The following is a 15,485-nucleotide window of genomic DNA, read 5'->3' as shown; positions in this document are numbered from 1 at the left end:
CGGACACAATTTCGCGCGTAAACGATTCGATGCAAATAAACATTAAATGGTCCTCGTGCGCGCTCGCTCACGTTGATGATGCGCACATATACCTATAGGCATATACCGTAGGTATAAAAGTATACGGTGCGCGCGAAAGTGAAGTGCAGTAGCAAGTTGACTTAATGCCATAATTTTGTCGAAAAGATGGAAAATAAAAGTACATTAAACACGGGTGTGCATAATAATGCGTGTGCGGCTACCGGCATTGGTTTGAGCGCGAAAACGGAGCAAAAAAACCTTAGACGCTAGTATAGATACATGTGTGCGCTATACTCGAGTCGCCCGAGAGTCGAGGACCCTTGGCTCTGCACACAGCCTACAGCGCGCGTATACACATGAACGTATAAAAATTAATCACAATCGAGCACGCAACAGCACACACACACACACACACACACACACACACACACACACACACACACACACTCACATACTCAGATACTCGCTGTTATATGTATACAAGGACTCGCATGAGAATTTTGCCGACCAAAAGGAAAGAAGGAGAAGAAGCAGAGAAGACAGAGACCACCTCGAAGGCCCCGCAGCTTCGACTCTACTTCTCTCTGCTTCTCTCTTCTTTCTCTCTCTCTCTCCCTCATTTCTCTGCACTACTTATACACATAAACAACGTATATACATGCGCGCGCGCTTGCGGGAAAAAATTATCTATATAGCTGCATAGCTGACTCGTGTGCAGCGCTCTCGGGATTACGTTCAACGCCGCGCTTTGTTGTCTCGCTGTAAAAATTGTCTCCGGACGTCGAATTAATGCTCAGTCATGTTGTTGTTGACAGGGTACCACTGCCATACGGTCACGCGTCGTCGATGATCCCGATGAGGCGGCAATCGATAAGATGTCACTTTCGCAAGGGCATCGACTGGTGCAGCTGGAAGCTCATCGCCATCATCGTCATCGCGATCGCCACGTGCCTGGCGGCCGCCCTGGCCTACATGGCCGCGTCCTCAAGCATGGTTGGCTGGTACCAGGACACCAAGGCCTGCACAGTGCTGGTAGGCGAGGACAGCGGCGGCGGCGGCGGTGGCGACCTGGCCAAGGCCAGTCTCGACGCGCTAGAGAAGAATTCGACGCAGTCGACGCCGACGTCGGGCGCCGGTACAGCGATTAGTACCAAAGCCGACGCCAAGCGGCCACAGACCAGCAGCGCTACTGGAGGTAAATTCATTGATGATGATGTTCGTCGGGTGAAGCGTCAAGCGGCTCTTGACGCTTTTCATTTGGTGTTGGGTAGTGCCACTAGCGACGGTGTGATGCATGATTACTCTCCTCTTCCTACTTCTTTTACTACTATTACCACTAGCGCTACTACTTTTGATACTACTCCCGCCACTGACGCGGTAACTGAGCTCGTAGATGAAAACACGACGTACTTTGATATTAACATTAACTTCAACGATGATCTCGATAACGCGACAATCTCGGCGAACGATACGATGGACGAGATGTTTGACGAAGGTAGTGGCTTTGACGACGAACTCGATGCTCCTACTAGTACTGTAAATTACGATACTACCGAGACGACTGATGTATACGAGACGACCACACTCGAAAACGAGAGTACCGAGAGCACGACTTACGAGTCGACTTTTTCGGATCTCATCGAGCAAACGGATAATTGCTCCGATTCTACCACGCCCCTGGAAAATTTCGACTATACCGATGTAGAGACTAGCACCAGCGATGAAATGCTAACTACGGTGCCGTACAATACAAGATTCGATAAAATGGATTCGGAAGCGACTGTCGTTCCCGATGTTGCTAATCCTGACGATGTCTCGAATACAATTATTCCCGAGGTCATTTTGGTCAGAAAGCCAGAGAGCTATAAAAATCCTACGATCGATGAGGAACAACTGCAAGGCGATCACCCGGGCCCGGTGACAATAGATCGCCCTCCGGATGACTCGGGCCTAATCGAATTCGGTACAGATAGCCCCAACAAGCTGGACGATTACGACCCCAAAGGAAAAACCGAGCAAGAACTCTTACGTCTTATGCAGAAACCGGATAAGCGCGAATTTTACCAGAAGTTCGAGGAGCAATTTCGTAAAAAGACAGCTGAACCCGTTGACGAACAACAGTCAACGAATGAATTGCGTTCAGCCGAAGCCTCATCCACCCCCGCACAACCGAATATCGAACAACGCAGTGACAATCTGACTGTCAACGTTGCCATAACATCCAACGACACTAGCTCGGCTCATACCTTGACCGTACAAGTTCCCATCCTATCGGCGATCTCCCAGATCAACGTCAACGTTCCTTCGGAGTTACTACAGGACAAGCGAGATACCTCGTCGTCAACGTCGAGCAGCATCGAGGAGGCGTTGGCGAGAATTCGAGAATCGTTGAACAGCATCGAGCAGCAGCTGGCCACTAATGCCATCGAGCGCAACAATAAAGAATTGCTCCAAGACGACGCTTCGAGAGTCGTTGAATTTGTCGACATTGGCAATAACGACGTCGACAACAGCGTGGACGACGACCAAAAGAACAATGACATAAAGGCGCCGTTGCCGACCGCTACGACTTTGACCGCTACGCAATCATGGTTCGGCGGTGAATGCGAGTGCTCGTGTCCCTGCCTGGGCAGCTTCGACCTGGACTGGGATATTTTTGCCGCCAACACCAGTAGCAGCGACTACGATAACACTACGCCCGCGAACGCGACATCGGTGACTGAGGCTGCTACTGGTGTGACGACTGCTGCTCCGATTTCGTTCGACAGCAGCAGCAGCAGCACGTTCGAAGACGATGAATCGACTACCACCGATGTGCCATCGATCAGCGTTACGAATGATGACTATGTGACAGAGTCGACGCCCACCAAGTGCGGACAGCAACCAGAACCGATAATATTGTTATTAGAAAGCAAGTATTTTAAAGATCAACCGGCCCGCATTTCTTGAGGCCGATGAAGAAATTTTTGCCACTTTTTCGCCCGCCGCAACATGTCCATCACACGAGTGTATATATTACATACAGAAAAAAAGTCATCATCGTTTCTTTCAACTATTTTATTAACAAGTCTTACTTTATACAACTAACCGTCTTATTCGCAGAAGATGCCACTAAAAATCAAAATTTACTAAATGACAAGTGTGACAAGCGCGCGTGTTTACCAGTATCGAGCGGATGTTTTCGATTGAATCTGCTGCTGCCTCTGCTTCTGCTTAAAATCGCTGTACATATACCATGCTCTTTTACTGCTTTGGCTTGCTAACAATATACATGTGTTCATTGTACTGTGTAAATCAAAGAAAAAACGAGCGATCTACATTATAATGTACGAACGTGATGAACCCATTTAAAATCGCGACACTCGTCGCTTCGATCGAGCTCTCGATTCCATTTGTGTGACTCACTCGACACAAAATCACTTAATCTTTTTCGCTCGATGACATGCTCATAATAATGTCTCGCGAAATTTTCTTCGATCCAGAAGCCATTTCCATGATAATATTGATCGCTTACTTAATAACAGTGTATATATTTTACATATTTCTCATACTCTGCCAATCTGTAGATTCGGCAGTACGCCAATAAAGCTTCATTTTTATTAGCTTCTTTATGGCGAACTCGTATAGCGCATATTTACATGACTCAGACTAACTTTTGGTACTTGCTTTTGGCAAACAGGCGGCAGAACAGTCCCTGCGCGATCGTTTCCACCGGACGGAACGACCTTCGCCCAGGTCAGCCTCGGCCAGCCCCTGTCCAAGGAGATACCGGCCTACAGCTACTGGAACATGCAATTCTACCAGTCGGAGCCCGCGTACGTGCGCTTCGACTACAGCATACCCCGAGGGGCGAGCATCGGCGTCTACGCTCGACGCAACGCTCTGCCGACCCACACCCAGTACGACTTGCTCGAGGTCATGAGCGGCTTCAAAGCCAGAACAACCAGGGCTTCGCACGTGAGTTTTTTTTCATTATATACATCGAATTAGGAGTAGCAGTAGCTATAAGCGTCGCTTTTTGTTATTGCAGCAACCGTCGATCAAGAAGGAGGTGACGCACTACATGGAGCCCGGCCACTGGTTCCTGTCGCTCTACAACGACGACGGCGACCCGCAAGAGGTGAGCTTCGTCGCCGTGATCGCCGAGGACATGACGCACAACTGCCCGAACGGCTGCAGCGGCAAAGGCGAGTGCCTGCTCGGCCACTGCCAGTGCAATCCGGGCTTTGGCGGCGAGGACTGCAGCGAGAGCGTCTGCCCGGTGCTCTGCAGCCAGAACGGCGAGTACATCAACGGCGAGTGCCAGTGCAACCCCGGCTGGAAGGGCAAGGAGTGCTCGCTGCGCCACGACGAGTGCGAGGTGCCCGACTGCAACGGCCACGGCCACTGCACCAACGGCAAGTGCAGCTGCGTCCGCGGCTACAAGGGCAAGTTCTGCGAGGAGATCGACTGCCCGCACCCGTCCTGCTCGAGCCACGGCTTCTGCGCCGAGGGCACCTGCATCTGCAAGAAGGGCTGGAAGGGCGCCGACTGCAGCCAGATGGACAAGGAGGCCCTGCAGTGCCTGCCCGACTGTAGCAAGCACGGCACCTTCGACCTCGAGACCCAGTCCTGCCTCTGCGAGCCCATGTGGTCCGGCGACGACTGCTCCAAGGAGCTCTGCGACCTCGACTGCGGCGCGCACGGCCACTGCGTCGACAACGCCTGCGACTGCATGCCCGGCTGGTCCGGCGAGCTGTGCAACCTCAAGCAGTGCGACCCGCGCTGCAACGAGCACGGCCAGTGCAAGAACGGCACCTGCCTCTGCGTCACCGGCTGGAACGGCCGACACTGCACCATGGAGGGCTGCCCCAACTCTTGCTCCGGTCACGGACAGTGCAAGGTCAATACCGACGGCCAGTGGGAGTGCAAGTGCTACGACGGCTGGAACGGCAAGGACTGCAGCGTTCACCTCGAGCAAAACTGCAACGACGGACGCGACAACGACAAAGGTTCGTAGGAATTTTCACCCTTTCGCTAAATTAGTCTCTCTCTTTCTATAATTTTAAATAGCACTAATAACACGGTGACTCGATTTGCTTTATAGATGGTCTCGTCGATTGCGCCGATCCCGAGTGCTGTTCGAGCAGCGTGTGCCGCAGCAGCCAGTTATGCGTCTCGGCTCCCAAGCCCATTGACATTCTGTTGAGAAAGCAACCACCCGCGATCACGGCTTCGTTCTTCGAGAGAATGAAGTTCCTGATAGACGACGGAAGTCTGCAGAATTATGCGCGTCAAGAAACTTTCAACGAAAGGTACGTTTGCTTTATACCATTTGCCACTCCAAAATCGATCCACCAGTCCTAATTCTATAAATTCAATAACTATATATTATGTCACAATTATTCTATTTACGTCGTCTATGAATAATTCAACTCATAATGATTGAACGCGAGAATGAGCGATGAAACTGTTGTATCACTAGTACATTTCTCCATTTGCTGAACTAAAATACAGAATTCAATTATTATAACTATTGTACGCTGTAAGGACAATAAGATATATACAATTTAGATATTTTATCTACAAATATAATGTCTGCGTTGTTGTGACCCGTGTTACTTATCACATCCCAGCAGTTTTCAACATGTTCTGTATAAGTATACTTGTCTATATACGCGAATGTCTAGCCTGCACTATACAACCTCTTCTCCTATCATCATAGTCCAAACTTTTTGTTTTAACCTATACCATTTCTCATTATTGTCTCGTTTATCCATGTTGGATTTTTTCCTTTCATCAGAATTTCCAAAAACAATTTTGTTAACAAAGTATCAAACAAAAAAAATAATTTTTTTCATACACTCATAGTCCACTTATAAAGTAATCATTTTCATTTTTACTGTTATTTGTATTCATCTCTTTTTGACTCTGATTATCATATCAACTATCCTAAAAACCAAACAAAAATTCACACATTTTAACTGGGCTCTGTTTTGTCTGTGCTGCTCGATCAGTGTGTTCTGGAATCACTTCAACACAAGGTAAGAACCATAAGAAGAAAAAAAATTGAACAGATTGATTTTGAAAAGAGCACAGCCTGTTTATCCCTTGTTTGTGTTATTCGACAAGTTTGATGTTGAATCTTTTTAACTTTATTTCGTTGTGTTTTTATAAAACAGTGTATCAGACCATTTCAGTTTATATTATGTACAAGCTTTTGCGTTCCTTCACATTATTTGTTTATTATAATTTCAAAAAAAAACGTAGTTTGTGCTGATATGATTTTTATCAAGCCAGCTTCCGTTATGTCTCACAAACTTTTCTACACTTTTATGTATATCTATTGTAATGTAATAAGTGTCGTTTCAGTTCTGCATTTGTGTTGTTGATTTCCCGCATATGTGAAAAAAATTCCATCACTATTTGTGCACTGTATTGTTCTTGATCGTTTGAAGGATTTTTCCATGCAATCTTTTAAACGATTTGGCTGTCTTTGTACTTTTATCACTTTTATGAAACATTGAAGTGTTGTTTTTTTTTAACTACTCGCAAATAACTATACTATCGTTCCGAAATTGTTAAACGTTTTTGTTATTGTTGCATGTTTGAGTTATCCTTATGTTCTCCTAAAATTGTGTTTCGTGAAAATTTCGTTATGCTTCGAAGACAACGACACAATTGTACTGATCTAAATTTTGTCAATTCCATTATACATTGTACGGACTGACTTGACGAGTTCAATCTCTTAAACTGTATGAAACAGATTTTTTAGGATTCGATCGTTGCAAAACGGGCTTTATTACAATAACACGAAATATCCTGATGATTTTTCCGCATGCAATTCATACGATTATATGCAATTTTCTTTTTACAAGAATAAAAGCTCAAGATACAGGTAGACGATATGGAGAAGTTAAAAACATATCTGCCAACAAATTTCTGGTGAAAAAAAGATAATTAGTATTACGGTTCTACTGTCAAAAATTATTGAAAATCGAAAAATCCGATAGCCTACAAGTATCTTAGCAAAAGGAAATATTTTTTATTTTTAAGTAGCTCATACTCACATTAATTAGTTTTTATTTAGCTATGCCAGGAGTAATTTATATATACACTGAGTAGTACATTCATTATTAAAAAACGAATGGAACAAGTAATGTAAAACCAAATATTTACTTCCACAGTCGCTCGGCCGTAGTCAGAGGCCGCGTAGTTACCTCCCTTGGTATGGGTTTGATGGGCGTGAGAGTCAGTACGAGCACACCTCAGGAAGGTTTCACCCTGACTCGCGACGACGGCTGGTTCGATCTACTTGTTAACGGCGGCGGTGCGGTCACTCTTCAATTTGGACGCTCCCCCTTTAAGCCACAGAGTCACATTGTTTACGTTCCTTGGAACGAGGTGAGTGGAGCTAATTTCCATCTTTTTCTTCGACAGTTGCATTCATTGTGTTTAAAAATATTTTCTTATCATTATCGCAGGTGGTCATAATCAATAAAATCGTCATGAGCACGGCCGACGAGAAAACGCCGACTCACGTGATCCACTCGTGCGCAGCCCACGACTACGACGTGATGAAACCAGTGGTTCTGGCTACCTGGAAACATGGCTTCCAGGGCGCTTGTCCCGACAAAAGTGCCATTCTAGCGGAATCTCAAGTTGTACAGGAGTCCATTCAGATTCCAGGCACTGGTTTAAACCTCGTTTACCATAGCTCGCGAGCAGCTGGATACCTGTCGACCATACAACTTCAACTCACCCCGGAAACCATACCACCGACTTTGAACCTCATCCATCTGCGTATTACCATCGAGGGCATATTGTTTGAAAAAACCTTCGAAGCCGATCCAGTTATCAAATTCACGTACGCCTGGAACAGGCTCAATGTCTATCGTCAACGAGTCTACGGCGTAACCACTGCCATGGTGAAGGTCGGCTACGAGTACAGCGACTGCAAGGACGTCATTTGGGACGTGCAAACCACCAAACTGAGCGGTCACGACATGTCCATCTCCGAAGTCGGTGGTTGGAACTTGGATATTCATCACAGATACAATTTCCACGAAGGCATTTTGCAAAAAGGTGACGGTTCGAACATCTATTTGAAGCATAAACCACGTGTAATTCTAACAACCATGGGTGATGGTCATCAACGACCTTTGGAGTGCTACGATTGCGATGGACAGGCTTCGAAGCAGCGTCTACTCGCACCAGTCGCTCTTGCCACGGCCTCTGATGGCTCCATTTTCGTCGGTGATTTTAATCTTGTTAGGAAGATTCTCGTCGATGGCACTGTCAGAACTGTCGTTAGGCTGAACGCAACAAGGGTGTCTTATCGCTATCACATAGCACTGAGCCCACTCGACGGTTCTCTCTACATCAGTGATCCCGAGTCGCATCAGATTATTCGTGTTCGAAATACCACAGACTACTCGGATCCCGAGCACAATTGGGAAACAGTCGTCGGTTCTGGCGAACGCTGCCTTCCAGGTGATGAGGCTCATTGCGGTGACGGTGCCCTCGCTCGTGATGCGAAATTGGCTTATCCCAAAGGTGTGGCTATCTCAGCTGACAACGTTCTCTACTTCGCCGATGGTACCAATATCCGAATGGTTGACAGAGACGGTATTATAACCACTATTATTGGTAATCACATGCATAAGAGCCACTGGAAACCGATACCATGCGAAGGCACGCTCAATGTGGAAGAAGTTCATCTGCGATGGCCAACCGAACTAGGTAAAATATTTCCCTCAATGACTGTTATTGTAATATATTTTAAAGCATAAACTTACTTATCGAATTTTTTCATAGCTATCAATCCTCTGGACAATTCATTGCACATCATCGATGACCATATGGTTCTTCAACTTGCACCTGATGGTCGCGTCAAGGTAGTAGCAGGCCGTCCACTGCATTGCGCATCACCGTCCACAACTTTCGACTCAGAACTCGCTACCCACGCGACCCTCGTGATGCCACAAAGTTTAGCATTTGGACCGTCGGGCGACCTTTACATTGCCGAGAGCGATTCGCAGCGCATCAATCGCGTCCGAGTGATTGGTACAGATGGAAAAATATCCGCCTACGCGGGGGCTGAATCCAAATGCAACTGCCTCGAGCGTGGCTGTGACTGCTTCGAAGCCGACCATTACTTGGCCTCGACTTCGAAATTCAATACCATCTCTGCTGTATCTGTCAGTCCGGACGGTGTCGTACACATTGGCGATCAGGCCAACTATCGCATTCGTTCTGTCATGGCTAGTATTCCAGACGCCAGCGGTGCTCGAGAATACGAGATCTATTCGCCCGACACTCAAGAGATTTATGTGTTCAATCGTTTTGGTCAGCACATTGCAACGAAAAACATTCTCACTGGTGAAACAATCTATTCGTTCGCCTACAACGTCAACACAAGTAACGGAAAATTGAGCACGGTCACCGATGCCGCTGGCAACAAGGTCTTCCTCTTGCGTGATTATAGTGCCCAGGTCAATTCCATCGAAAACACCAAAGGCCAAAAATGCCGCTTGCGAATGACGCGTATGAAACTTTTGCACGAGCTCAGTACGCCAGACAATTACAACGTGACCTTCGAGTATCACGAGCCTACGGGTCTGCTGAAAACCAAGTTAGACTCGACTGGAAGGAGCTACGTCTACAATTACGACGAGTTCGGCAGGTTGACTAGCGCAGTAACACCAACCGGCAAAGTCATCGGACTGACTTTCGATTTAAGTTTAAAGGGTGCTCAAGTCAAGGTAGTCCAAAATAATCGCAAACCAGTCTCGATGTTGATCAAAGGATCGTCCGTGGTCACGAAAATCAGTGAGGCTGAGCAACGCACCACGGTTTTGCCCGACGGTAGCGTTGGCAGATTGACGCCTTGGTCGCATGCTGTTAGCACCGACACGATGCCCTACTCCATCTTGGCTGAAATCGAGCCACTGCTCGGCGAAAGTTATCCAGTACCTGCCAAGCAGCGCACCGAGATAGCTGGTGATCTTGCCAATAGGTTCGAATGGCGCTACTTCCTGCGCAAAGTACCTGCCAAAAATCGTGCTGCCAATAACAAAGCCATCGCTCAAGTCGGCAGAAAGTTAAGAGTGAACGGCGATGTGCTTCTGTCCCTTGAGTACGATCGAGACAGTAACACCGTGGCCGTTTTCAAAGACGACAGAGTCGAACTACTGAATGTGACCTACGATAAAACAGCAAGGCCTATCAAATGGGGACCACGTGACGGTATATTCGCGGGTGTCGAGCTCGAGTACGACAGGTTTAGCCGTTTGGTCAACTGGCAGTGGGGTGACATGAGCGAGACGTACGGTTTTGATCAAGCCGGTCGTCTCTTTGAGATCAAGTACAGTGATGGCACCTCGATGGTCTATGCGTTCAAGGATATGTTCAGCAGTTTACCTCTGAAAGTAACTACCCCACGTGGAAGTGACTACTTCTTGCAGTACGACGAAGCTGGTGCGCTACAATCGTTGACCACGCCTAGAGGACACATCCACGCCTTCTCGCTCCAAACATCTTTGGGCTTCTACAAGTACCAGTACTACTCGCCGATGAATCGCCATCCATATGAGATTCTCTACAACGATGATGGACAAATATTAGCCAAAGTCTATCCTCACCAGAGTGGCAAAGTAGCCTATGTCTACGACCATAATGGCAAACTGGAAACAGTTTTGGCTGGTCAATCGTCCACTCGTTACACTTATCAAGAAACTACTGCACTGGTACGAAGTATCGACATCAACGAGCCCAACTTCGAGATGAGAGTGGAATACAAATATCACGCTGGAATAGTCAAGGACGAGAAGATCAAATACGACAGCAAGATCGGCTTCAACAACGCTCACTTCCGCTACCAGTACGACGGTAACGCACGAATTTCCGGAATCGATGTTGACATCAATGGCAAACAACTGCAAACCTTGAGAATGAAATACGATCAAAATCTCGGAGTGCTCGAAGGTGTCAATGATCTGCGCATTTACAGAAATTCTTTCAATCGTTCGGTCATGCAGGACTCGAGCAAACAGTACTTCACCGTCAGCGATTACGATGAACACGGCAGAGTGAAGACCATCCTAATGAACATCAGAACGATGGACGTCTTCAGAATGGAACTTGAGTACGATAATAGAAACAGAATCAAGATGCGCAGAATCATGATCGGCAAAGAGTCGGTCGATAAAAAGGAATGGACTCGCGTCGACAAGATCACGTACAACGCCGACGGTCACGTGCTCGAAGTGGCCGAGCGAGACATCTCTTGGCAGTATGCCTACGACGAGAACGGTAACGTGATCGGAGTGACCGAGAGATCCGAGAAAATCAGTCTTGGTTACGACAGCGGCGATCGAGTCGTGCAGTACGGTGACGTGGAATTCAACTCGTACGATCAACGTGGATTCGTCGTGATACGCGGAGAGCATCGCTATCGATACAACTCGCGCGGCCAACTCATTCACGCCGCTCAGCACAAGCACTTCCAGATCTGGTATTACTACGACGACAGGGGTCGCTTGGTCGCCTGGAACGACGATCGCGACAACGTCACCCAATTCTTCTACGCCAACCCCAAAACGCCGGATCTAGTGACACATCTGCATTTCCCCAAGACCCAACGTACCTTCAGATTCCTCTACGATTCTCGCGACCACCTCATGGCCGTCGAGACTTCGGAGCAAAGATTCTACGTCGTGTGCGACCAGAATGGATCGCCTTTGGCATTGTTCGATACTAATGGCAATTTGTATAAGGAAATGAAACGATCTCCATTCGGTAAAATTATCAAAGACACCAATCCAGACTTCTACCTGCCGATCGATTTCCATGGCGGTCTCTTCGATCCAAATACCAAACTGGTTTATCTAAAGAAGAGATTGTACGATCCAATCGTTGGGCAGTGGATGACTCCAGCTTGGGAACAGATGGCTAACGAGTTGACGACTCCCACGGACATTTTCATCTATCGCTTCCGTAACAACGACCCCATTAATTCGAAACAAAACGTTGAATACATGACCGACTTGACCAGCTGGCTGAAACTTTACGGCTATGACATCTCATCGATGTTGGGATCTGAGTACACCAAGCAAATGGTTTATCAACCAACTGCAACCATAACGTCACCACAGTTGACACCAGATTTCGGAGTCATGTCTGGCTTGCAGTGTATTGTAGATAGGGTACACGAGAAATTTTCGGACTTGGGATTTGTAGCGAAACCACTTCTTAAACTAGAACCTAAGACTAGAAATCTACTGCCAAGAGTTGCTCACAGACGCGCAGTCTTTGGCGAGGGCATTTTAGGTAAGTTTCATCGAAAATATTCATCAAATTGAATTTAACATATATTATTTTCTGCTGTAACTAATGTAAAAATTGTATTCAAATTATAGTATCGAGAATTGGCGGCCGAGCATTGGTGAGTGTAGTCGATGGAGTCAACAGCGTGGTACAAGACGTTATGACTTCAGTTATCAACAACTCGTTCTTCCTGCCATTGCACTTCAGCGTGCACGATCAGGACGTCTTCTACTTTGTCAAGGACAACGTGCTGAAGATTCGCGACGATATGGAAGAGCTGAGACGTCTCGGTGGCATGTTCAATGTGTCGACTCACGAAACGACCGAGCACAGCGGTGGCACGACGAAAGAGCTCCGCTTACACAGCGCTGACGCAGCCGTTGTCATACGCTACGGAGCCGATCCGGAGCAAGAACGCCATCGCATCTTGAAGCACGCGCACAAACGCGCGGTCGAGCGCGCCTGGGAAATGGAAAAGCAACTCGTTGCCACTGGCTTCCAAGGCCGCGGCGATTGGACCAAAGAGGAGCGCGACGAGCTGATAAGCCGGGGCGTAGTCGAAGGTTACGAGGGCGTGGACATACACAGCGTGCATCGTTATCCTCAGTTGGCCGACGACCCGGGCAACGTCATGTTCCAGCGTGATACTAAGCGTAAGCGAAGGAAGAGCGGTAGGTCCTACAGGCATGACGCTTCCTCGTGACCCTTGGATGCCGACGAGGAGGATTACGTTTTTTAAGTGTCAACGTTGCTTATTTAGTGAGCGTGCCATTGTTGTATATTAGTTAATTAATCAACTAACTATTTTAGTTTCGTTTTTACATATTTTTTTTATAAATTTTAAATTGATATCTTTTTCAAAGAATCAATAACTAGTCGCTCGTGATGATGTAGGTATGGTGTAGATGTATGAATTCCGTTTAGCTTTCTTTTGAACAATTCGTTTGATAATGCGCATCGAAAATGGCCTAATCTCGCTTGTCATAATTTTTTGCTCATAATCTCAACAAAATGAAAAACAGGGTCTAAAGTGGGATCGATGACTCATGCAAAATATTATATTCGTCCAATTCGCGCGTTGTGAAATATAATAATGAGAAAAGCGCCGCGGACTTGTGCAAGATAGAATATTCTCCTTGAGGGAAATATACCGGTATTTTTTGACATGACTAAAACTTTTTATTTTAAACAAAAAAAGTGAATGTTATAAAATACAAAAATGTGAAAGTGAAGTTTCGTGTGTGAGACTGCGAACTATTAATATACATATTGTACTTTGTAAATATAGCTAATCATTATATTTTACGTGTGTAGATATTGAAAAAACTGTACGTATATGACAAGTTTAATATTTAATAAGTACGTTTTAGGATTAAAATGAAATTTTCTTTTTACATATGATCGTTATAATAATAAGAGTCTACGAAGCAAATACTCGAAATATATTATTACATGCATTTACCGCGCAGGTATGAAAAATTTGAAAGAAAGCGCAAAAAATTTTTAATTGTTAAGGTTAAATCATTGTAAATATTGAAAAATAGACTAGAAAAAAGTCTTCAGCTTCAACATGTATGTGTAAAAATGGAAACCATTAGGTATTTGTCAGAGAAAATTGATAAAAGTGTGCGCTAAAAGTAATGTTATCCATGTGTCACATAATTGGGACTTGGGAGCTCATAAAAATATTTATACTATTAATTGAAAAGTGTATAATACCATCGTAGGAAATGGAATCTCCATCTTTCTATATTGAAGAATTTGATGTATAAGTATATAAGTTATTTTTTTTACGAAGCATTTTTAATACGACAAAATAAAAATACTCTCGTGCATATGCCTTTCAAAATGAATACATTTTAATCAAATCATTAAAATTCCTTCGTCCTAAATAAAAACGTTGCAATACTCTCAATATTAAAGATTGACGAAGTTTTTCGTTTACTCGTTAATATCTATAAAATGTTTCATTGCATCGTTTAACGTTTAAAAAATGAATTCAAAAGGAGCTAAAATCGATACTTAAGGTGATTATATGGTACGAAAATTTAGAGAAACTAAACGAAAACCACATCAAGTTCATGCTAATAACAGAAATTTCATTAAAAGTGATATATATTAAGTAATAAATATGAAACGCGCGAGCCACGGCGTTTAAACCACGTTGTGTGTTCTGCGGTAATTGTCATGAAAAATGAGCAAAAGATAAATAATCATAAAAATACAGCATCATACGTAATGCAAAATATCGGATAAAAAATGAAATTTATAGTTCAATTGGAAGTCATAGTTGAAATTTTAACGTAGTTCATGGTGTACATATCCTTTTTACCGAGTAGTATACGCAATCGTACAGCTTTGTACACTATCGTACCGACTATCTTTATTCTGAGCTTAGCTTATTTGCATTATATTATTCACTCTACGTTATACTTTGATATTTTTTATTTCATGGTAATATTCTTTTAATGAATTTATTCATCGGCTGTAACGTACTTTTAATATTTATAATTACCTTCAAATGATCTTTTTTAATTTAACTAAAAACATTTTACCTAAAACATTTGATTCTTTTTCATTTTTCTCATTCTTTTCGCCCTTTGAAGTGATTTCAAACTTTGATATTTTTTGTTTGTGATTTAAATTTCGCTTTATAAAATATATTAAAATCCGTTCACTTAAGTGGCCGGTGGCGCGTTGTCTATGTATAACCGAATACGGCTCGCGTCCAAAAAGGGAGAGAGAAAAAAGAAACCGTAATAAAATTATTCACCGAGTAAAACACGATTAGACGATAATTAGTCATGAGCTGGATGGAAGAATTAATTATAAAAATTATGACATATGTGTTTACAACATTGTGTTCATAATTTATGCGAAATTGAAAATTTTATTTATCTGAATCTTATTTTCATTTATAATCAAGAAAAAAAATATCCATGAATTAAAAAAAATATGATTGCTTCAAATGTATGCTTGACTTTTTTTTGAACGGACGTTTTACGAGTTGTTTTTTAATTTTTATGAAAAAGGCTTCTTTTGCGCATTAAGCAGCTAAAAGTAAAGCAATACTTTGTAACTATACTCACATAATTATTAGTCTTAAATACATGCAAAATTAATGAACTAGAAAAAATGGTAATTAATGAATATTTGTA

The 15,485-nt window shown here is 44.4% G+C and overlaps 1 protein-coding gene across 3 annotated transcripts in view; it reads left to right on the top strand.

Moving 5' to 3' along the window:
* LOC106655227 (teneurin-m) overlaps positions 1-13,652 on the top strand; it is a 373,791-nt gene extending 360,139 nt beyond the window's left edge. For 2 of the 3 annotated variants that reach the window (XM_023461459.1, XM_023461461.1), the window contains 9 exons: positions 837-1,216; positions 3,701-3,978; positions 4,052-5,012; positions 5,108-5,315; positions 6,018-6,044; positions 7,188-7,404; positions 7,485-8,742; positions 8,818-12,330; positions 12,420-13,652. In XM_023461459.1, the coding sequence (XP_023317227.1) occupies positions 837-1,216; positions 3,701-3,978; positions 4,052-5,012; positions 5,108-5,315; positions 6,018-6,044; positions 7,188-7,404; positions 7,485-8,742; positions 8,818-12,330; positions 12,420-13,030 (7,453 nt within the window). In that variant the 3' untranslated portion in view covers positions 13,031-13,652. The remainder of the gene's footprint in view (positions 1-836; positions 1,217-3,700; positions 3,979-4,051; positions 5,013-5,107; positions 5,316-6,017; positions 6,045-7,187; positions 7,405-7,484; positions 8,743-8,817; positions 12,331-12,419) is intronic. The other variant, XM_023461460.1, reaches the window with a different exon arrangement.
* The last annotated feature ends 1,833 nt before the right edge of the window (positions 13,653-15,485 follow it).

Source organism: Trichogramma pretiosum, unplaced genomic scaffold (genome assembly GCF_000599845.2).
Source record: "Trichogramma pretiosum strain Unisexual culture from Peru unplaced genomic scaffold, Tpre_2.0 scaffold2, whole genome shotgun sequence".
Taxonomy (NCBI): Eukaryota; Metazoa; Arthropoda; class Insecta; order Hymenoptera; family Trichogrammatidae; genus Trichogramma; species Trichogramma pretiosum.
Note: the sequence above shows the minus strand (reverse complement) of the source record. Positions and strands in the feature narration are given on the sequence as shown.